This window comes from Castanea sativa, chromosome 1 (assembly GCF_040712315.1).
Source record: "Castanea sativa cultivar Marrone di Chiusa Pesio chromosome 1, ASM4071231v1".
Classification (NCBI taxonomy): Eukaryota; Viridiplantae; Streptophyta; class Magnoliopsida; order Fagales; family Fagaceae; genus Castanea; species Castanea sativa.
Window position 1 is genome coordinate 87,447,235 of NC_134013.1, and position 22,998 is coordinate 87,470,232.

At 36.4% G+C, this 22,998-nt stretch overlaps 2 protein-coding genes across 2 annotated transcripts; both read left to right on the forward strand.

The window, feature by feature from the left end:
• Positions 1-5,086: 5,086 nt before the first annotated feature.
• Positions 5,087-7,185, forward strand: LOC142622307 (uncharacterized). The gene is made up of 2 exons (XM_075795759.1): positions 5,087-5,570; positions 5,852-7,185. The coding sequence occupies exons 1-2, from the start codon at positions 5,208-5,210 to the stop codon at positions 6,443-6,445; spliced, it is 957 nt and encodes a 318-aa protein (XP_075651874.1). The 5' UTR covers positions 5,087-5,207; the 3' UTR covers positions 6,446-7,185.
• Positions 7,186-16,032: 8,847 nt separating this feature from the next.
• LOC142636359 (uncharacterized) lies at positions 16,033-17,234 on the forward strand. The gene is made up of 3 exons (XM_075810556.1): positions 16,033-16,256; positions 16,352-16,555; positions 16,673-17,234. The coding sequence occupies exons 1-3, from the start codon at positions 16,033-16,035 to the stop codon at positions 17,232-17,234; spliced, it is 990 nt and encodes a 329-aa protein (XP_075666671.1).
• Positions 17,235-22,998: the final 5,764 nt, after the last annotated feature.

Consider the following 22,998-nt stretch of genomic DNA (forward strand, 5'->3'; position numbering starts at 1 on the left):
TACATGTTTTAGATATTAAGTTTTTTCAGACTAATTAATATTACAACCCTTAATAAGACCATTACATTCAGATATGTTATGACACAGAATAATAGCACTCAAAAGTCGGTGATGAACCCTCTTGACCAAATAGACTGGACCACTTAATTAAAGTCGGTCATTTACTAAAGAAAAAGACCTCAGACCAACCAAGACCAACGAAAGTGAAGTGACCAAGAAAACTCTGATGGCTAAAAAATGCAAGTACAAACAATTAAAACTTCGTATATTTATCAAATAGATAACACCCAAATACCAAAACAAATCTTGTCATAATAAGAAAACTTAATCTCATTATTTTGTGATAAACTTGGATTCTCCAAAAAAGTTTTTATAGTCTTAGCACTTTCTAGGATCGATAACTTCATTTCAAATTATTCATGATCAAAGTTTTAAAGTAGTTATTTAAGTTAAGAAAGATATTTGATATGATAATAGGGGTGTCAATTCGGGTTAGCGTGTCGGATTCGTGTCATGTCGAGGTAGGGATATTCGACTAAATAACTCAATCCTAATTCAACCCATTTAATAATCATGTCATGATCCTTCAACCTTAATCCGACCTATTAATAAGGCAAATTGACCTAACCCAACCCACTTAATACGCTTAATAAACAGGTCGTGTTAGGCTAACAAGAATATGACACAATCAATTTCAACTTGCTTAATATTAAATATAATATCCATCTAGAAATAAATATCTTTTACATCCCAAAAGTAGTACATACACTTCAAGTCTTCCACCCACATTCAAAATAATATGATTCAATTTCTAATTATATTAGGGTACGTAAAATTTGTTAAGTTCCAATTTCTAATTATACTTATATGTTTTTTGTAATTACTCACTTTTCATTTTAAGTTTAAAATATAGGTTGGATATAAAAGGTATTTGACAAATCTATAATAAAATAAATATTAGTTTGTTATACAAGTTAAATAAGTTGTGTTAAATAGGTCATTTTAGGTTGACATAAATAAATTGACGTATTAAACGTGTCTATTACGGGTCATGTAGGTTGACCCTCTTTGACCAATTTCTTATAATGTTGTTTTTGGGTCAACCCGTTTATGACCTAAATCTGCTAAGGCCCAACCTTAACCCTCAAAAACTCATATCGGGTTCGTGTTGTGTTTGCAGGTTAGGTTGAACATTGACACCCCTATATAATAATCTACATACAATTATAATTTCCATTTGAGAGCATGGCAGCAAGTAATTCCATTGTCTATAGACTAATATAGGTAATTTCATTGTCATTGAATTTGAGCTCTGATATCAACAACAAGAACTAAAAATGAATCTTATCACAAAGTACGATTTTACGACTCCACTCATGGGGCAATTAATATTGGTTTAACTCCCACTCTCAATTAATTAACCTTGGGTCAAATTTGCAAATCTTTTTTTCTTTTTTTACAAACGAAGATATTTAGATCTCTTCAAGTATCTTATTATTTATTCGGGTGTATGCAGTCCCTTATCCTAACAGACAGACCTTACCTTGTCAATTTTAGTACCTCTCCTTTGCTCATCTGCTGAAGCCTTATATGTCACGCACAAACAGAAACAACAACATTGCATGAATGAAACTTAAGCAATTGTGTTCTTTTTTTCCACAGACGACCGACCTATTTTATTTAGGCCAAGCAAGCCACTTTGATAGGACAATACTTTAATTTGATTCGTACCTAAAAAATTATATGAATCTGTGATATGATCATTGCCCTCTTTGAAATTGTATAGGGACTACGAAATCTTGAGTTTGGAACGTGACATATTGCGTGCAGTTTTGCATAATGTTACTACAATTTGCTTTTTCCTTTTGACTTTTATTTTGGCATATCTATTTGTCTCTCTTTATTATATATAATATCAGTAATATACTCATACAATGCATGTGGAGAAGAAGAAAAAAAAAATCACAAATTGAACAAAAAAATAGTTATTAAAAAATAAAATCATTAAGTTGAAACCTACCGTGAAAGACCAAACTTTTGTTAATTAAAACTATATAGAAATACGGATGATGATTAAAGTAATTTAAAAAAATATATAATGAAAATTCTTTCAAACATTCCAAACCTTTAAGAAAGTTTTTTTGTTGGTCAGTTGAAAAGGTGTAAAATAAATGGACAATGATATTGTTCACATGGCAAAAGGAGGGAAAAAAATATATGGAATCCACTTGGCACTCTAATTGCATATATGTTTATTATATACAATGTGATTATTTAGTACTATGACCTATGGGATGCACGAATTAATAATAAAAACTCATATATAAGCTAAAAGTAAATAATTTAATAAAAATGAACAAAAACTATATACTAGAGAAGAAAGTACAAAAATTATTTAAAATTTATAATGTTGAAGCAAATAATGTAAGAACAAGTTCTTATTAAAAAAAATTATTAGATTATTTATAAAAATTTTAATGATTGAATTTTAATCATATCAGTATTTTAAAATTTTTAAAACTTTGGTAATAAAGTTTCACTAAGAGTAAACTATGTTAATAAAATGTATTACATGACATGTTGTATGATGTGTATTACTTACGTTGAATCCCACACAATGCAAGCATGACATGTAAGACCCAATTTTTATTTTTAAAATTAAAATTTATGGTAGATTGTTAAATTAATATAAAATAAATAATGTAATTTCTATTAAATTTATATAAACATTAGTATTAGAATTTTTATTGGGTTAACTTTTTTAAACTTCTTGAAACTTTGATGGTAGAGTTTTACAAGCAAACTAAATGAAAAAAAAAGGAGGTGGAGGGGGGGGGGGGGGTGAAATTACATAAAAGTATCCTAGGTTTTTAATTTTATTAATTAAAGTCCCAAATTTTTAAGAAATTGTATCAATTTGAATCCTATGTCAATTTCCATTTTTTATTGTCCTTATTCTAGGTACAAAACAGAGAAAAGCATGAAACCATTAATCAAAATACGTGTTTCACTTAGGGCTTGTTCTTAAATTAATTTGGCAACCATTGAACAAAGAGGGTAGAGAGATAAATCTAAGTCTAGAGAGAAAGTTTTGTCTAAAGTGAAAAAATGATTTCTTAAAAATTGAAGATGGTTCCTTCTATGGAAGACAAAGTTTCATCAACAATTTCTCTTCTTCTTCTTTTTCCTGCTTCATTACTATCTAGAATAACAAAAATGAATATAAGAGATGGACAGTGGCTTCAAATTGAAACTATTTCATATGTCTAGAACTTTAATCAACAAAATTAAAGTCTTGAGATTTAATTTTGAAATACAACATAAATTATAGGAACTTTTAGTTTTATGTAATTTCTCCTCAAAATAAAGAAAAAGGGAGAATGTCTAAGACACAACTTTAATTATATGGCAGGTGATATGATGTGTCCACTCAATGTATAAGAAACCACTTTTATGATATAGTATAAGTACATGACTTGAATGAAATTCCATTAAAAAAAAAAAGTCTTATTCCATAGCCCATCCAAAGTACAAAATAAGTTTGGGCATTTCCCTATCCTAATTGCCTTGCGCATGTTTTCCTCACCCCAGAGAGGTGATGAGATAGTAATAAGTTATGGCATTAGCTCACCTTGTCTTGAATGTGTATAAATATATTTTGATTATTATTATATTTAATTCAATCCTTATTTAAAATATATATCTTATTTATAATTTAATTTTTTATCATATACTCTTCTCATCTCCAACTTTTTTTTTCTCTCTCCCAACCCCCCCCCCCCCCCCCCCGGTGACCTCTAATTGGACTGTCTTGCTTTGTTGTCATCCTTAACACAAACGCATGTAATTTGTAGACACATCTAGTCTAGGCTATGATATCAAGATCAGAATTTAAATTTAAAATAATGAATCCTTAAATACTTTTCATATCTACTTATTTATAAAGACACTTTAAACCAGTTATCATTCTTTTCAATAAAAAGTCATAATTCATTTTCTGCTCCCAAGTGAGTTTGGTTTCCCCTGTGCCCAGCTCCCTTGAGAATTGCTTAAATTCAGACCTTTAGTGCTTGGGGCACACACACACACACGTGTGTGTGTGTGAAAGAATGGACCATCATAGTTATCTAGATTTCTAGAATCAATGGGCACACACATTATAATATTCCATTCTATGGGAATCAAGAATTTTAATGACTAAAGAAGAATGTAGGTCTAAAAAGAGAGAGAGAGAGAGAGAGAATCTGCATTTGAAAACATAAACTACTCTGTAATCTATATACAGAGAAGCCCTCACCATCCAATTCCTTTCAAAAGAACCAAATCACAATAAAATACAACTTGTTTTGGAATACAACAGCAAAAGGGTGCAATATGAAATGTGTAGAAAGATGGGGAAGGAAGAGAAAAGGTAGAGAAGCCAAATAGTACTCAATTTCGAAGGGAACCAAATCAAACTAGAAGAATGAGAAGAAAATCTCAGTCAAAGTAGTCAGACTTATAATACGGAAACACAATCTAACATATCATATGATAAAGAGCTTCAAGATTGTTGATTTGCTTTCTAACATATATTCCTTTTTTTTTTTTGTGATTTACTTTCTATTAGATATATTCACCCCTAGGATTGTCCAAAAAAAAACAAGCAGAAAAGAAAAAGGAAAGAGAAAAAAAAAAAGGTAATAAGTCAAATAAAGAAAAACTGTAGAGAACCCACGAAGTTCTCATGTTTCATATTATTCTCTCTCTACAATATGATACCTTACTAATTACAAAAATATAATTCAAACATTTTTTATTATGTCGGTGAAATGTAAATAACATTTTTTAATTCGTCAGTGAAATGTAACAGATCACAGATTACGCTTATTTTATCCCGTTAATTTGTAAGACTTTTAAAGTAAAGTTGACGGTAGTTTTAGCATTTTCTCTCTTTATAACTTTTTCATTTCTTTCTTTTCATAACAGCCCATTTAACAATGAAACAGCAGATTCCCAATCATCTCCTCCACTCTATAGGAAACACCCATAATTGCACCCAACAATGCTTTTAACTATAGAAACCTGAGCTCCTGGAGCTACCCAGTACTTTTTACAATTCTTCTTCTTTAATTTTTCTTTATCTTCTAATTATATATACCCATCAATCTCCATCATCTTTTTCTCCCCCACCCACCACATATCATCTTTTTTTTTTCTTTCCTTCCATGATGGATCCCTCATGCATACCTTCTTCTGTCAATGGCTTCTACAACTTTCTCAACCAAGGGCTCGATGATCTTGATCGATCCTTGCTCTCTCATGACTTCATGTCAACCCAGTTCCTTCAAACTGTGCTTTCCTCACTAAGATCCTTTCATTCCCAGTTAACCATTTTGGTTCAAAAGCTTCACTTGCCAATAGGCGAAAAATGGCTAGATGAGTACATGGATGAAAGTTCAAGGCTTTGGGAAGCCTGTCAAGTACTTAAATCCGGTGCTTCCGGAATGGAAAATTACTATTCAACTGGTGCCAATATAGCTTCCTCCTTTGATGGTTACCACCATTTGAACCCTCAACTTTCGCGTCAGGTTTGTGTTTTAAAAGTTTACACATTAGTTTGTAACATTATCTCAACTACTTAGAGTGACGTGCCTATGTATTTCTCAAATATATTCAAATCTGTTTCCAAACTTCTAAAAAATTGACACATCAGTTTATAAGTACTTATTCAATGTGCACATGTATTTCTCCAATATATTCAAAAAAAACTTGAAGTAAATTTCATTATGATTTAAGTTTATGCATATATAGGTAGTTTGGACAATATATATTATGACTTATAATAATTGTGTGCACAATTTATGCATAGGTGATTCGAGCTATAAGTGGTTGCCAAAGGGAAATTATAGCGTTGGAAGAGGATAACAAGAGCTTGATGGAAACAAGAATTCAACCACTATCATTATGTTTCAATGAAAACATCTCAACAGTATCAAAGTTCAACGGGTTCAATGGTTTTCGAGGTGTTCTTTATGCAATGAGAAATGTTAGTTCACTGCTTTTGATGATCTTGCTTTGTGGACTAGTATATTGTTGGCCTGCATCGATATTTTGCCAAGGAGGGTACGAGGGAAATGCTATATTTGGTTCAGCTTTCATGGTCCCAATTCAAAGATTGCAACAAAGAGTGGCAAATGAGATAGGTCAAATTGAAGGGCAGCCAGGAATTTTGCTATACGAGTTCCGGGAAGCAAAAAGCACCATGGAAGAGTTGAAGCTTGAAATGGAGAGGTTTTTGGAGTATGAAGCTGAGGTTGACATTCAAGAAAGAGCCGAAAGGTTGAAGAATTGCTTTGGGTTGTTGAGATGTGGGGTTGAAACTATAATTGGACAGCTTGATGATTTTTTTGATGAAATAGTTGAATGGAGGAAGATGCTTTTGGACATGTGCACTCATAGGTAGAGAGAGAGAGAGAGAGAGAGAGAGAGAGATTGGACACATGTGCAGCCCTAAATTGGGAGGAAAAATTTTAAAAGAATAAAAAAAAAAAGTTCGTAATCAATGCACAAATCTCCTACTCTTCTAAATTGGCATTAATCTCAACCATCTCTCTCTTTCTCCAATTTTTTGTTCTTTCGTTGTTTTTTTTTTTTTTTTTCTTTTTCTATCTTGAAGTCAAAAAGGTCCTATTCAGTGCACAAAAGTCCAGCTTTTTAACCAAATTGAAACTAATCTTAGTGCCTTACCTATCTCTCTCTCCCCCTCGCTCTTTGTTTTTTTTTTTTCTTTTTCTTTTTTCTTTTTTTCCCTTTTATATCTTCAAGTCACTTTGTTTTGAAGCTACAATAGTGTTGAAGCATTGAGAGAGCTTTGTCAGAGCAAACCCAGAAAGGAAAATTCTGAAGGAAAGAGAATGTGATACTTTGCTTTAAACAAAAGCAACATTACTATCCAAAGGAACAAGAAGAATATTAAGACAACCAGTAGCTAGCTTGAATGGAAAGCATAATTTTCATATCCAAAGTCAGATTCTTCTCCTGTTGGAATGAGAAGATAACATAAATGGAGTAGAGAAAATGATGCTTCGTGTTTGTCCCACAGGACCAGATGTCACAGATAATTAAGTATTTAATATGTATGAGGTTTGCCAGAATTTTCTATGAAACAGTTTGAGAGTTACTAAAAGCACTTTAATTTTATACTATCTCCTTGTAGATCTCTCTCTCTCTCTCTCTCATCCATAAAATAGCTATTGTTTCACTACTTTATGGCATTAGTTTATTCCGATTTTATATTTGAGCAAAGCGATGAATTGACTTATGTGGAAATTTTGCCTTGGTTTTTCATGTTATGCAAAACAATCAAGATGGATTATTCTGTTGGTTGTTTATGAGCTGAATTAAGATTGTTTAGCTTGTTTGTGATTTGTGAATGTTTCTGTTAGTTTCTTCTTCTTCTTCTTCTTCTTTTCTCCTTATTTAGTTTATGTTGGTTGGTAGCGCTCTAATATTTCTTTCCTATTCTACAAAGTCACAATTTCATAATTTGGAACATTCAGTCAAGCAGGAGAGACATTAATCATGCAATTAATAACTTTCTGCTGCAATTCTTTAAGTAAAATCCTAAAGCCTCAAACAATTTTATAAACTTTTTTACAAACTGCTTGAAGCTTTAGCATCCAAATAAAATAAAATAAAAAATCACTAAGCTTGGATACATATTTCTTCAAAAATTATTTCTTAGAAGGAAAATGTGAGGAGTGAATTTGAAATATCTTCTTTTTTTTTTTTTTGACTTATTTGCTTATGTACGTCCTTCTTTTTGTAAATACAACTTTACTTTTGTCCAACCTAAATTTTAAATAAAATAAACTACTCATAAAAATAAGTTCTACCAAATCAAACTTTATAGAAAATGCAGCAATACCATACAAGGCAGAACTTTTGAACAAGTGTTGGGGAGAAAGTATTCCACGGATTTGATATATGCATCTTCTCTTTCAAAATGTGTGTTTGTAAGATAGAGGAAACTTATATCAACTACTACGTAGAATAATTATTGAACTCCTAAGATTTGTCAACTGCCTTGAAGCAACAATGACTGCATAAAATAATTATTGAGCTCCCTTAATTGTCATTTGCCTTGAAGCAACAATAACTACATGAAAATAATTATTGAGCTCCCAAGGATTGTCAATTGCCTTGAAGCAACAATAAGTACTTCCCTAGTCAAGTTTATAAAATATTTGTACCATAAAAGGAGATTATGCTACCTGCCCACAAGACAATCTAAAAAATCATTTGCAGACAATGACGTTTCTTAATTAAGAAGGAAAGTTCGATCTTAATTTATTTGTGGGACAGCTTCTTATCTTCTTTTCAAACCATCTTCTCAAACAAAACAAAACAATATATTAAAAAAAAAAAAAAAAGGTTGCTCGATTCACCTTTGATCAAGTTTAGATATATAGAAATATCATAGCTCAAAATTTGATCCAACATTTTTGTAAATTTCAAGAACAATATTCATCAACCCTCTAATAGATCTTTGAGGCAAGATTGAATGTCTCATATCATGCTAATGTGTTAATAGAACTACTCAGTGCTATTTGAACCTTATATTAGCTGCATGCACAAAGTCAGATTCTCTTTCTACTCATAATGTGAGGTGTGGAAAGCTAGCACAGCAGTGCAAGTAGCACTACTATTAAAAGTCCTTATCAACATGAGCCAAACAGTTAAAAATTCAGTGGCACTTGAGTGGGAAAAGGAAATGAAGCAAAGAATTATGATTCCTATAATACTTTTTTTTTTCATCTTCCTGATTTCCCATCTCCAGTCAGGAAAGATTGTACATTTGTACCCTTGTAATGGTGCATCCTTTTCTCTTGGCATATCTTTTACGGCTAAAATCAGTGGCACTTGAGTAGGAAAAAGAAAAATGAAACAAGAATTAAGATTCGTAATACTTTTTTGTTCCCAATTTTCCTTCTCTAGTAAAGAAAGATTGTGCCCTTGTAATGGTGCAACATTCTTATCTAACATATCTTTTGCATTTTCATAGAGATTCTTCAGAGTTGTGATAGTAAATTACTAATCATTCCAGTGTGAAACAATGATGGAAAAGTGGGCTGATAGGACAAGTGGACATCAATAGAGTCAGAGAGAGAGATTGAGAGAGATTCCTAGGTTTGCTTTAATAAAAATTCAAAAAGCAGTTTTTTCTATCTCAATGGAGCTTTTGTCTGATTCTTGTTTGGTTTGAAATGAAAGCAATGGTGTTAGGATTTTCTGTAGTTGATGATGATGGAATGTCCCTCATGACTCATGAGTCTCTTAAGGCCAAGCACTGTCATGTTTCCTGTTCATTTTGATTCCTAAGTTTTTATAATCTTTTTTTTTTTCCTTCCACTCTCTTCTTTGTAATAATGTCTTCGTCCTTTCCCCATGATGAAATTATGGTAGTAATGAATCTACCGTTGGACTTGCACAGTTTTACCATTTTAGTGCATGCATTTTTCACCCGATTCATCGAATGTGATTTTGTATGGTTAATTTATTTGTTTCTCTTACAAGTAACAATCTTACTTTATGTGGCCTATACAATATTTGACCGCAATAGCAACTCTTCTTAACTACAATTATCACCCTCTCACACAAAGAAAAAATCTTTTTTTTTTTTTTGGCAAATTATAGTAAACCCACTTAATTAAGTCTATTTTTACCTTACTTGTGATTCAAAATTTGACATTTTACCTTTAGTTCTGTTTGGCTCCCATAACTCATATATTAAAAATATGAGTAAAAATGTAATTTTGTTTTCCTTTTATATTTCTCTATTCTCAAAACAAAACAAAAAAAAAAATCAAAAAACAAGAGATAATAAGATCTAAAAGTTAGGATTTTTTAAACAAGAACAAACATAATTTATATCTGATTTACATCTCCTCTCCTCACAACCCGTTTAAGTTTTTATATCCAAACCTTTCAATTAACTTTGTAAACCTCATTTTCTTCTCATCATTAGCACATTAAAAAATTGCTTTTAATGACCAAACCTACCATTCAAGTTATTACAACTTTTAAAATAAAAGACCAACCTTCAGTTTTAGAAGCAAGTTCCTCACAAATTCCACAAAAACAAAAACCCATAAATCAAATTAATATGTCAATTCAAAATCACAATCCACAAAGGCAATTGTAAAGGTAGCATGCAATGCACACAAACACAACAAGTCTAATACGCACAAAAAACTCATTTTACTATTTCAAGGAGCATCCAAGTGACCCATGGCTACAAACCCCACAAACACAAAAACCCACAAAGCAAAAATTTAAATCCAGATTAAGGAGTGAGATTCTCCATTATTAACAAAAAAAAATGGAGCTTTGCTTGATCAAACCCTAACTGTTGGTTGAACGTCAAGATGACAGTGGTAGCGAATGGTAAATGAGCTAGTATTCATGGTGGATCAACAGAGATCGGAGATTGGCGACGGATCTACTTCTCTCTCTCTCTCTCTCTCTGAGGGGTGGGGTTTAGGGAAAATCTCATCTCTCCCTGTTTCAATTGTGTGATACCTTATGGGTTTGAAAATTAAATTGATTGGTTCTCTCTCTCTAAGGGGTGGGGTTTAGGGAAAATCTCATCTCTCCCACTCTCAACTATGTGATACATTATGGGTTTGGAAATGAAATTAATGAAATTGATTGGGTACTTGGTAGTTTGTAAAACCAATGTTGGGTTTTTGCATAAACTTTTTTATAACAATAACATTTTTTATCTTTACTTCTCTTGTTTTTGTTTTTGTTTTTTTTGTTTTTTTTGTTTTTTTTTTTTTTTGGTTTTGGGAGGAGAGAGACATAAAAGAAGAGGAAAATTACATATTTATCATTATTTTTAACAAAGTTGAGTTTCAAACCTAACAACATGTATGTTTACTTTAATTTGTCCCCTTTTTCTACTTCGGTTTGTAAGCATGTAGCCATGTTAGAGTGATGATTATAATTTGAATTATCTGGAATTAATTAACTTTTTATATATTTGAAGATTCCTAAAACGATTACTATATCTATACAATCTCTAAATTATTTACTAAAAAAAGGCTTGAAGATACTTGAATTAGTATCAAGTATAATCAAAATATAATTATAGGGATAAGGGACCCAAATATAGGCAATTGGGCCGTGGGCCGTGTCCGAGAACATCAAGTAGTCCGAGAACAAGTAATAGTGACGGAGACCTACAAGATAGTGGTCTATGGAAGGAGTTCAGTCATGAGGAACTGAAAATGTTGTTTAAGGAGAAGTACCTCCTCAGATAAACAGAGTAGAGGTCATAAGTTTGACCTTTCGTCAAGAACAAGGAACCAGACGGTCATACTGGCAAGGATAAACATCAGGTGGGGATAAGACAAAAGAGAGCTGAGAAATATCTGAGAAGAAAGCTGCTACCACCGCATTGAATACTCTGCAACTAACTCCCTGGCCACATTAATGTGGAAGTGATACCTGAACAGTAACATTCAGCCTTGTAGCTACTCACAAAAATTTCAGGAAGATGCTAATGGGACAAATATCAAAGCAAGCAATTGGATATACATGTGAAAGGTTGAGATGGAGTGAAGAAGGGGATTATAAAAAAGAAAAACCCCATTACAAAGGGGGATCAGAAAATCTTAGGGAAAAATGATTGTACACTGAAGAACTATAATTTTAGTTAAGTCTAAGAGAAATATATAAGAACAGCCTTCCTTGGACTTTGCCGAGAAGGATTTTCCTTGCTCAAAACTATTTGTTTCATACTTTCCAATAGCAACTAACCTACAATGATCATTAACACCTAACTCATTGAAAGTTCAGATTCAAGCCCAATCTTTACAAATTTATTGATTTGGGCTCTTTGGTCTATTGACCTTTCTTTTGGGCTTTGGGAGCAAATTGTGCATTTACAATTGACGTCGTCTGTGGGGATTTGAACATTTTTAAGTTCATCATTTAACCATGGTAGGTTCAGGGCCAAACCATGAAGAATCTGTGGGATCCCAACATCAAGTTCAATTTCTTAATCTTGAATGAAGGAGAGATCGTGAAGTTAGTGTACACACCACCCATAATAGTATGAGTCAGTCTAGGAGTGGAAGTCATGTATCCCATGGAGAAAACACTAGGAATATGCAGTTAGAAATAGACCACTTACAGAGGAAATTACACCGTAAGCAACAGAGAGGGAGTCTTTCAATCTCAGCGCCTTCCTCTAATGATGATAGCTATAGGCCCAGATCAAGGGCTCCCCCAAGTGAGTCTTTTTCATGTGATGAGGACCGCCGTTATAGGCGGAGAAGCAAAAGTCCATCTCACAGGGACCTGGGTAATGATGCTATAAGCAGGGTCTTGCACTAGATTTCTAAATCACCGTTTACACCAAGGATTGAAGGAGGAAAGCTTTCTCGGTGGTTTACTTAGCCAATTTTTACCATGTATAATGGTAGGACAAACCCTATGGAGCACGTTAGTCATTTTAATCAAATAATGATTGTTCACTCAAATAATGAAACCTTGATGTGCAAAGTGTTCCCATCCAGCCTAGGGCTAATGGCATTGAGATGGTTTGATGGTTTGAAGGACTCAATCAACTCCTTTCAGGAGCTTACTAGAGCTTTTGGAGCTTATTTTGTTAATTGTAGTAGGGTTCCTCATCCCTTGGATTCCTTTTGGTCTATGACCATTCCAGAGGGAAAGACCCTAAGGACGTATTCAGACAGGTATTGGGAAATGTTTAATGAAATAGATGGAAATTTTGATGATGTGGCAATAAGGACTTTTAAGGTCGGTTTGCTTGCCAAGCACGATTTAAGGAAGTCCTTGACAAGGAAGCCTCCCAGGAGCGTACGTCAGTTCATGGATCGAATTGATGAGTATAAACGAGTCAAGGAGGATCTACAACAAGGAAAAGGAAAAGCTAAAGTGATTTCCCAAGACCGAAGGGATTACAGATTGGAGAGGTACAATAACAATCAACTTAGGAGAGATTTTGCTGGGCATACTGGATCTACTACCGCTCAAGTAGTTAGCACTGTGTTTAGAGAGCCCCACGAATGAGTCGTACTTTAAGTGGCCAAATAAGATGGGTAGGGCCCCACGAATCATAACAAAAGCCTTCATTGTCAATACCACCTGAACTGAGGTCACACTACAAAAGAATGTAGGACTTTACGAGATCATCTAGAACAGCTAGTTAAAATTGGAAAGTTAAAGCAATTCTTGTATTAGCCCAACAGACAGGGGAGCCAGGCAAGGTCGGGACATCAGAGGGATGATTCTTCAAGACCACCTTTGGGAACAATTAATTTTATTCATGCTGCCCCAGGTAAGACTAGTTCCTATCCATCTAGGGTGATGTCTATAGCTCAGTCATTTGTTGAAGACTTGACCCCTGATCCTAAGAGGGGTAAAACGGAGGTCCGACCAACTTTAAGCTTTTTTGATGAGGATAAGGTGAGAATCCTATAGCCACATGATGATGCCCTAGTGGTTACCCTCAGGATTGGAGGGTACGATGTGAAGAGGGTTTTGATAGATCAAGGCAATGATGCAGAGATCATGTACCTTGATCTATATAAGAGGCTTAAGCTGAAGCCTAAGGACCTGGCCTGCTATGATTCTCCTTTAATGGGGTTTGATGGGAAGACAGACATCCCGAAAGGCCAAATTAGATTACCTGCCTAGACAGGGTCAGAAGTCGTGGAAGTGGACTTTATTGTGGTAGATGCATATCCTTCCTACATTGCTATTATGGCAAGACCTTGGTTTTATGCCATGGGGGTTGTTTCTTCCACCTTGCACTTAAAGGTGAAGTATCTATCAAGGTTGAGGAGCTAATCGGAAGTCATGACCAGACAATGTTTGGTGGCTGCAATTAGATATCAGTCTGGAGGTGAATCCTCAGCCTCTGCGGAGAGGGAGTTATAGCAATCAAGGAGAACAGTTCTGTCCACGGATGTCGTAGTAGAAGGGGCAAAGTGTGAAGAGTTAGAAAAAATTGTCATTGATGAGGATAAGGAGAAGTTTTTGCAAGTGGTAGTTTAGTTACCTCCTCGGGAGAAGGAAGAGTTGGTTGCTTTCCTTAGGAAGAATGTTGATATTTTTGCTTGGAGTGCTTATGAAGCTCCCGAGGTGGATCCAAATTTCATCTGTCATCATCTGAACATTAGTCCATCTATCATTCCTAAGAAGCAACCACCACGGCGCTCTTCCAAGAAACATTCTGAAGCAGTTAAAGAGGAGGTGATCAAACTTAAGCGAGTAGGAGCAATAAAAGAAGTGTTTTACCCTGTGTGGCTGGCCAACACGGTGGTGGTAAAGAAGAAGAATAGAAAATGGCGAGTATGTGTGGACTTTACAAATCTAAGCAAGTCCTGTCCCAAAGATCCCTTCCCTATACCTCAAATAAGCAGTTGGTGGATGCAACAATTAGTCATCCTCGAATAAGCTTTTTGGATGCCTTTCAGGGGTACCATCAAATATCATTGGCTCTGGATGATCAGGAGAAGACTGTTTTTGTTACGCCCACTAGGAATTACCATTACAAAGTGATGCCCTTTTGACTGAAAGATGTCGGATCCACTTATCAGAGGATGATAACTAGGATGTTTGAACCTCAACTTGGCAAGAATATTGAAGTCTACATAGATGATATGATGGTGAAAAGCAAGGTGGAGTCCGAGCATGTCAAGGATCTCGAAAGTATTTTTGAAGTGTTGAGAAAGCACAAGCTATGCCTTAATGCATCTAAGTGTTCTTTTGGCGTCTATTCGGGCAAATTTCTGGGTTAAATGGTCACTCATCGTGGAATTGAAGTTAATTCAAATTAGATTAAAGCAATCAATAATTTACAACCCCCTCAAAATCCCAAGGAAGTCCAGAAGTTGACAGGAATGACTGCAGCCCTGAACCGATTCATTTCTCAGTCCGCAGATAGGTGTAGACCTTTCTTCCAATTGTTGCACAAATAGAAATGATTTGAGTGGACAGAAGAGTGTGCTTTGGCCTTCCAGCAATTGAAAAATTACTTTTTCGGCCACCCATTATGTCCAAACCCAAAGAGGAAGAGGTTCTTTTCGCCTATATTGCTAGGGCTTTCCATGCAGTTAGTCTGGTACTGGTAAAGGTGGACAATGGAGTACAACGGCCAGTCTATTATGTGAGAAAGTCACTACACGAAGCAAAGGTTCATTATTTGCCATTGAAAAAGGCTATTTTGGTTGTGGTGCATGCTACACAGAAGCTCCCTCATTATTTCCAAGCTCACATAGTTGTGGTTTTAACTAACTTCCTCTTCAGTCATTATTTCGAAAGGCTGATTATACAGGAATGATTGCCAAATGGGGAACAATTTTAGGGGCCTTTGACATTAAGTATATGCCTCGGACCTCTATTAAGGGTCAAGTTCTTGCAGATTTAGTGGCAAAATTTACTGAATCTCCAGCAGAGATGGAGGACGAGGAGCAAAACTCGGGAGGAAAACTAGTTGGCACAATTTTTGGACAAGAACCCTTATCTTGAAAATTGTATGTTGATGGTGCAGCTAATCAGAGAGAATCTGGGGTGGGGCTAGTTGTGGTATCCCCAGACGAGATCACTATTGAGAAATCTTTAAGGTTGGGTTTTTCGGCCATAAACAATGAAGCCGAGTATAAAGCTTTGTTGGTAACGATGGCCATGGTTCTAGAAAATTGGAGGAAAGGCAGTAGATGTGTTCTCAGACTCAAGGTTGGTAGTAGGCCAAGTGAAGGAAGGGTTGGAAGTTAGGGATTTGATATTTTGCAAGGATATTTGAACAAGGCTAGGCGCTTGTAGTCAAGTTTTGAGTTTTTCACTTTGTAGCAAATCCCGAGGAGCAGAAATATTCATGCTGACTCTCTGGCTATTTTGGCAACCTCTTTTGGACAAGGCTTACCTCGAGTTATACTTATTGAAGATTTGCATAAGCCTACCAAGGAGGAGAAGAAGAAGGTCCAGGTTCACTAGATTGTGGTCGGTCCTAGCTGGATGGATCCTTTGGTCCAGTTTCTCAAGGAAGGTACTCTGCTTGATGAGAAAGGAGAAGCAGATAAGGTACGGAGGAAAGCTCCTTGTTTCTGGTTGTCTAAGGAGCAAAGGTTGTACAAACGTTCCTTTTCTGGACCATACTTGCTCTGTGTCCATCCCGAAGCAGTAGAGCCACTTCTAGAGGAGTTACATGAAGGGATCTATGGAAGTCGTACAGAGGGCAGGTCGTTATCCCATAGGGCCTTAAACCAAGGGTATTGGTAGCCAAGTATGCAAAAAAAAGCACTGGAGTTTGTGAAAAGTGTGATCAATATCAAAGATTTGTTTTGAACATTCATCAGTTAGGGGGAGTCCTTAATCCTCTGTCTAGTCCATGGCCATTTGCTCAATGGGATTTGGACATTGTAGGACCATTTCCTAGAGCTGTAGAAAACCAAAGATGGCTTCTGGTCGGAACTAATTATTTCACCAAGTGGGTGAAAGTTGAACCACTGTCTAATATTAGAGATCTAGATGCAAAAAAGTTTGTGTGGAAGAACATTATCACTCGGTTTGGGATTCCTCACACCCTCATCTCCGATAATGGACTCCAATTGGACAACAAAACCTTTAGGAGGTACTACTGTGAATGAGGCATTAGGAACAAATATTCAACTCCAGCTTATCCACAAGGAAATGTCCAGACTGAGGCAATTAACAAAATTATAGTGAATGAACTTAAGAAGAGGTTGGACAAGGCAATGGGTAGATGGGTGGAAGAGCTGCCACATATTCTATGGACATATCGAACTACTCTTTGTCAGTTAACAGGGGAAACAACCTTCTCAATGACTTACGGTACCAAGGCAGTGATCTCTTTAGAAACTGGGTTCCCAACACTGAGGACAAGCATGTTCACCCCTAACAACAATGATATGTTATTAGAAAGAAGCCTAGGTTTGGTTGATGAACGAAGGGAAGCAGCCATTGTTCAACTAGCATATTACCAACAGAAACTTAAGCGAGGATATGATACGAAGGTGAGGGAAAGACCCTTAACCCTAGGAGACTTAGTATTGAGAAAGGTTGTGGGCACTGCAAAGAAACCTTCTTGGAGAAAGTTAGGACCCAACTGGGAGGGACCATACCGCATCACCTCAATAGCCGGTATAGGTGCTTATTTTTTGGAAGATCTAGATGAAAATGTTATACCATGTTCATGAAATGTAAATAACCTACGAAGGTACTATTATTAATGAAATGCGTTTCTACCATATTTTTGTTTCTACTGTTATATACTATGTTCTTATTTGTCTAATTGTTAAACAAAACCTTAGTCATGTCTGGTTCCTCGAACCACATACTTTAGGTAAATTAATACTTCTTATTTGTCTAAGTGTTAAACAGAATCTTGGTCATGCCTAGTTCCTCGGACCATATAACTTGGGTAAATTAATACTTCTCATTCCTTTAAGTATAAACAGAACCTTGGTCAATGATGGTTCCTCGGATCACCTATCTCGGGTAAATTAATACTTCTATGGTTATCTGAGCATTAAACAGAACATCGGTCATGCTTGGTTCTTCAAACCACATACCTTGGGTAAATTAATACTTCTTATTCCTTTAAGTATTAAATAGAACCTTGGTCATGGATGGTTCCTCGAATCACCTACCTCGGGTCAATTAATACTTCTATAGTTATCTGAGCATTAAACAGAACATTGGTTATGCCTAGAACCTCGGACCACATGCATTAGGTAAATTAATGTCTGCCTACTAAGCTAAGTACTAAACAGAACATTGGTCATGTCTAGCTCCTCGGACCACGTACCTTGGGTAAATTAGTACCTGATCTATCTATAATGGATAACCAAGACTCTTATGGTAGTAACTTAACTAGGGTAGTAAACCTGATTTCGTGAGGTCGTGCTCCTCATACCACATATCTTGGGTAAATTAACACCTACCACTACCCGGATCTACTGCTAAGTGGAGTGTTATATAAAGCCTTGGATAGATAGATGCTTCGCCATTGTTTGAAGTTAAGAAGGGAATTCTGAAGTACATATAGTCCTTTGAGCTACTTATCTCAGGTACATAAAGTATGTTTTGAAGTTAAATTACAATTCGTTAAACGCTATAGACTTGGAAAGGTTAGTCTATTATATTTCCAGTTGCATGGAATGTAGTAGTTAGAGTGTCACTTGCATAAATAACTGTTAAAATTGAGAATGAAGATATATCTTGAATCAAAAGAAACTATAAGTTATGCTTATGACAGTTAAGTACTAACTAGAAGAGAAATCATGTTTAATTTTGCATAAACACAAGGAAACATAAAGGAAGTTAATGTTCTTCATTAAGTAAGGCCTTGAAAAGGCAAGGAAAGTACATATCTAGGAATGTAAACAACAATTACATTTAGAGAAAAATGCACTTAAAAAAAACAACAAAACATAACCAAGGTCTTATTTGGTCTTGGATGGAGGATTGGCTTTCGTTGTCACCTTGGCAGGCAGTTCAGGCACTATTGTTAAGGAGGTTGAACCCAAACCCTTAGGATTCTCCTTGGCAGTGAAGGGGAGAGTCACCAGAACCAGTTCTTGGCTTTGGGAGGCTCCCTTCTCCTTAGAGGAGTCTTCAGATGCAAGTGGAAGCTTTGTGGCCTCAAGGGCTACCTCTTTTGTTGGTTCTTTTTCTATAGCAATAGCTTGTTCAGCCTTCTTGAGGGGAACGGTAAAGGAAGGAGCAGCATCAACAGGGGCAATATGGGTGGACTTTAAAGCTTTGGATGTGACCTCAATTTGGGAGTTTGAGAGGTCTGATATTCTGAAGGATGGGGGATAGAAGGTATTTTCAGCCCTCTTAAGTGGGGAAGAACCATCCACCCCAGCTTGGTTTAATGTTTCATTCCACACTTAGAGGCAGTAGCCTCTGCACACCCTAGTAACCTGGGCCCTCAAGTTTTCTTCTATCTCTGATACCCCTACTTCATACCCAGCTTGCTCAACTTTTTCCACAGCTTCCTCTGCCTCTTCCATCTTTTCTTTAAAGCCCCTATCTGCTTCTTGGCTATAGCTAGCTAGTCCTCAGTCTGGCGGAGTTGTTTGCGTCAATTCTCTGCCTGCCTCTCAGCCCCTTGCAGGGCAGCCTTGGCACTCTTTTTCTCTTTGTCAACCTCGGTCAACTTGGTGTTTAGGTCTTGGATCCTCTTCTCAGCTAGTGTGAAGGCATCCATGGCAGCTATGCGCCAACCCTCCTCCTCCTTCATTTGCATATGGGAGTTGTTCACCAGCTCCTCGGCCATTTGCGCAACTTGAATTGCCTTTTAAAAAAAAAAAGGTGAAAGAAAAAAAATGATGAGATAAAATAATTGGAATGCTTAGTAAAAAAATGAAGCACTTACCAACGCAAGATCCCTCTTCAAAGTTAGAAACACTTCGTGTTTTTTCATGATCCTCAAGTCGGCCATGTCATCAGGTAGCAGTAAAGGCTGCTCTAAGGCATTCACCATATATCTAGCCTTTCCCTTCTGGAAGTCCCTAATTGAAGAATCCATGGGAAGGGGAGACCGATTCAGCACCAAAGGAGGGTTCCAAGCTAGGACCTTAGTGAAACGATCGTGCCTCCTCTCCACAATGGCCCCTTCATTTAAGGACCTCGCATGGACTGTCCTTGCTACTTTGGCCCCTTTCGAGGGCTAGAATTCTTTAGAGGGGATGACCTCTCCCTCCTCGATTACGTCTTTGCCTTTTCGGTCCCACTTCCTCTTCTTGTTTGTAGGATTAAGCTAAGAAGTTTGGGCGGGGAGAGGAGTAGGAGGTTTGGTTTGTATGGCCACCTTGGGCACTGTGCCTCCCGCATGAGACTCAAGAAGTTTAAGAAGGTTTGTCTTGGCCTTGCGTTATAGCACCATCGCGTCAGGTATATTGGGAGCTTCTTGGAAACTACTTACTTATGCGGAAGAAAGGTGGCTGAGATCAACATTTGAAGGCTCTGAAGACCAAAGCTGGTTGAAAACGTCAAAGTCTTCCTCAGAGTCTGAAACTTCAACTACTTTTGCTGTCTCCTCAAGAATTGGTTGGGAAGGGCTGAAAGGGCAATTCCACCAATTGTGCCTTCTGGAGTGAGACCAGTGAGGAAGCCCTATACTACGATGTTGATCTGATGTAAGCAAGGGTCTTTAGCTTTTATAATGTACTTAGGGGCTTGAAAGCTGAAGGAGATGGGATCGTAGCCAAGGATGATATGGGCTGCTCTCAACTGTTTGTCGGTATGGACAAAGATCTCGACCTTCAGTATCCTTGTTAGGTCGGGCTCGTTGTCAATACTGAAGTTAGGGATTGCAGAGTACTTATCTAAAAATTAACCAAAAATAAAATTATTGTTAGATTACAACATAGGTAAAATAAGAACCAATTACAAGTGAAAATAGAAGAGGCGGTGTTAGTGAGTAAAGAGGTATTGTTAGAGTAGTAAACCTAAACCTAAACCTAAACACCCCACCTGGTGTCCCATCTCGTGTTGGGCAATAAAGTCTATCATGCCACTCCCCTGAGACAATTAGGAAATCCTTATCCGTACCCTTGTTAATATCAGGGAGACACGATATCAACCTGACTGTAAGGACCCTGGTTTTCAGATAGTATGCCTGGCCTTTAAGGATTTGACGATTGTATATCTAGCTAACGTCGTGATGGGTGAGGTTCATGCCCATCTTTTCGTTAAAGGCGTCTACGCTACCTAAAATCCTAAACACATTAAGGGCGCACTAGATGGGTGAAAGTCTGTGGGCAATAAGATAGTCCCTAGTCACTCTACCTTTGGGGATTCTCATCCTTCCCTCTATAAAGGCAATCATAGGGACTACTACTTCCCCTTCTTGCCTTAAGGCATGCCACTCCCCTCAGCGATAATACCTAATGGAAACCCCAAGTGGAATACAATAACGGGCTTTAAAGCTCTCTATACCCTCTAGGGTGTCTACTAAATGAGCGAATCTACTCATTTGAAAAATAATTAAATGTGTTAGGGTGACGAGGTGAAATCAGAGGGGCTGAGGACGAAAATGTTCTAAATTTAAGAAGAAACACTAAAGGTAACTTACGAAAATAAAGAATAGCTCCTCGGACTAGTTCTTAAGAATTGAAGATGCAAAAAGTGGAATAGCCAGAATCTTCGAGCAATATATATAATGAGGGAAAAGTGAGCAAGAGAGTTCCCGCCCAAATCCCTATAAAACGTCTCCACCGTAGGATCTCCATCACACCATAGGACGTGAGGGACAGGGTGCCGAATAAAATAAATGTTGGAGCGTCCCAAATGCCAAAGCGTCAAGAGCGTGCCTCTTTGCAGTTGAAAAGACACCTGTATAGAAAGAAATAACATAAGAGTGAGGAAGGCAGTCACCAAGAAATTGAAATCCCCTTTTTTTCCCGAGAAGCAAAAGAGTGGAATTTCGAGGGGCTATTATAGGAATAAGGGGCCCAAATATGAGTATTGGGTCATGGGTCGTGTTCGAGGATATCAAGTAGTCCGAGGACAGGTAATAGTGACAGAGACCTACAGGATAATGGTCTGTGGAAGTAGTTCGGTCATGAGGAACTGGAAATGTTGTTCGAGGAGAAGTACCTCCTCAGCTAAATAGACTAAAGGTCATAAGTCCGACCTTTTTTCAAGAACAAGACACTAGACGACCATACTAGCAAGGATAAACATCAGGTGGGGACAAGACAAAAGAGAGTTGAGAAATATCTGAGAAGAAAGCTGCTACCACCACATTGAATGCTCTGTCATTACTCTACAGCTAACTCCCTAACCACATTAATGTGGAGGTGATACCTAAATAGTAACATTCAGTCTTACAGCTACCCACAAGACTTCAGGGAGATACTGATGGGACAAGTATCAAGACCAGCAATCTGATATACATGTGGAAGGCTAAGATGGAGTGAAGAATGAGAATATGAAGAAGAAAAACCCCATTACAAAAGGGGTCAAAAAATCTAAGGGAAATATGATTGTACACAAAAGAACTATAATTTAGTTAAGTCTAAGAGAAATGTATAAGAACAACCTTCTTCGGACTTTGCTAAGGAGGATTTTCCTTGCTCAAAACTGTTTGTTTTGTACTTTCCAATAGCAACAAACCTACTGTGATCATTAAACACCTAACTCATTGAAAGTTCAGTTTCAAACCCACTCTTTATAAATTCATTGACTTAGGCTCTTTAGGCCATTGACTTTTTTTTTGGGCTTTGGAAGCAAAACGTGTCCTTACAATAATTTATATTATTTTCCAGATCTCACCAATTGAGCACATAAATAATTTAGTTAGCTTTTAACTTTCAGGTTTCTAAGTACCAATTAAATTATGGCAGGTTTATAAACATTAACGTACATGTTTCCAAGTATTCAAAGTTCAACTTTGCTCAAGGATGAAATAATACCTCAGTAATAATGTCATCTGATTCAAACCCACCTCTCCCTCCCTCACCGATGGAAAATAAATAATCAGCCTTGCAATACCGAAGGCATTTTTTTAAGGTAACAATAAGTTTTGAATCCTCGTTCTTTCTTTTTTTTCTACAGCACTAACGTTACGGAGTTCAAAGAAACTATACAAAAGTAGAGACCAATCCAGATTTTCCATGTTTACTTCAGAAGTTTCACCAATTAGCCTTGCACTACCGAAAGCATTTTTTTGAGGTAACAATAAGTTTTAAATCCTCTTTCTTTCTTTTTTTTCTACAGCACTAACACTACGGAGTTCAAAGAAACTATACAAAAGTAAAGACCAATCCAGATTTTCCACGTTTACTTCAGAAGTTTCACCAATTCACTGAACAAGTCAGATAGAGAATGAAAGGAAAATGAGTATGGTGTACATCTTTCACATTATTTAGTAGAAACAATATGACTGTTAACTGGATCAAGGATTATTGATCCAACATTGCACTTGCTGTATCTAACCGTATCCAAAAG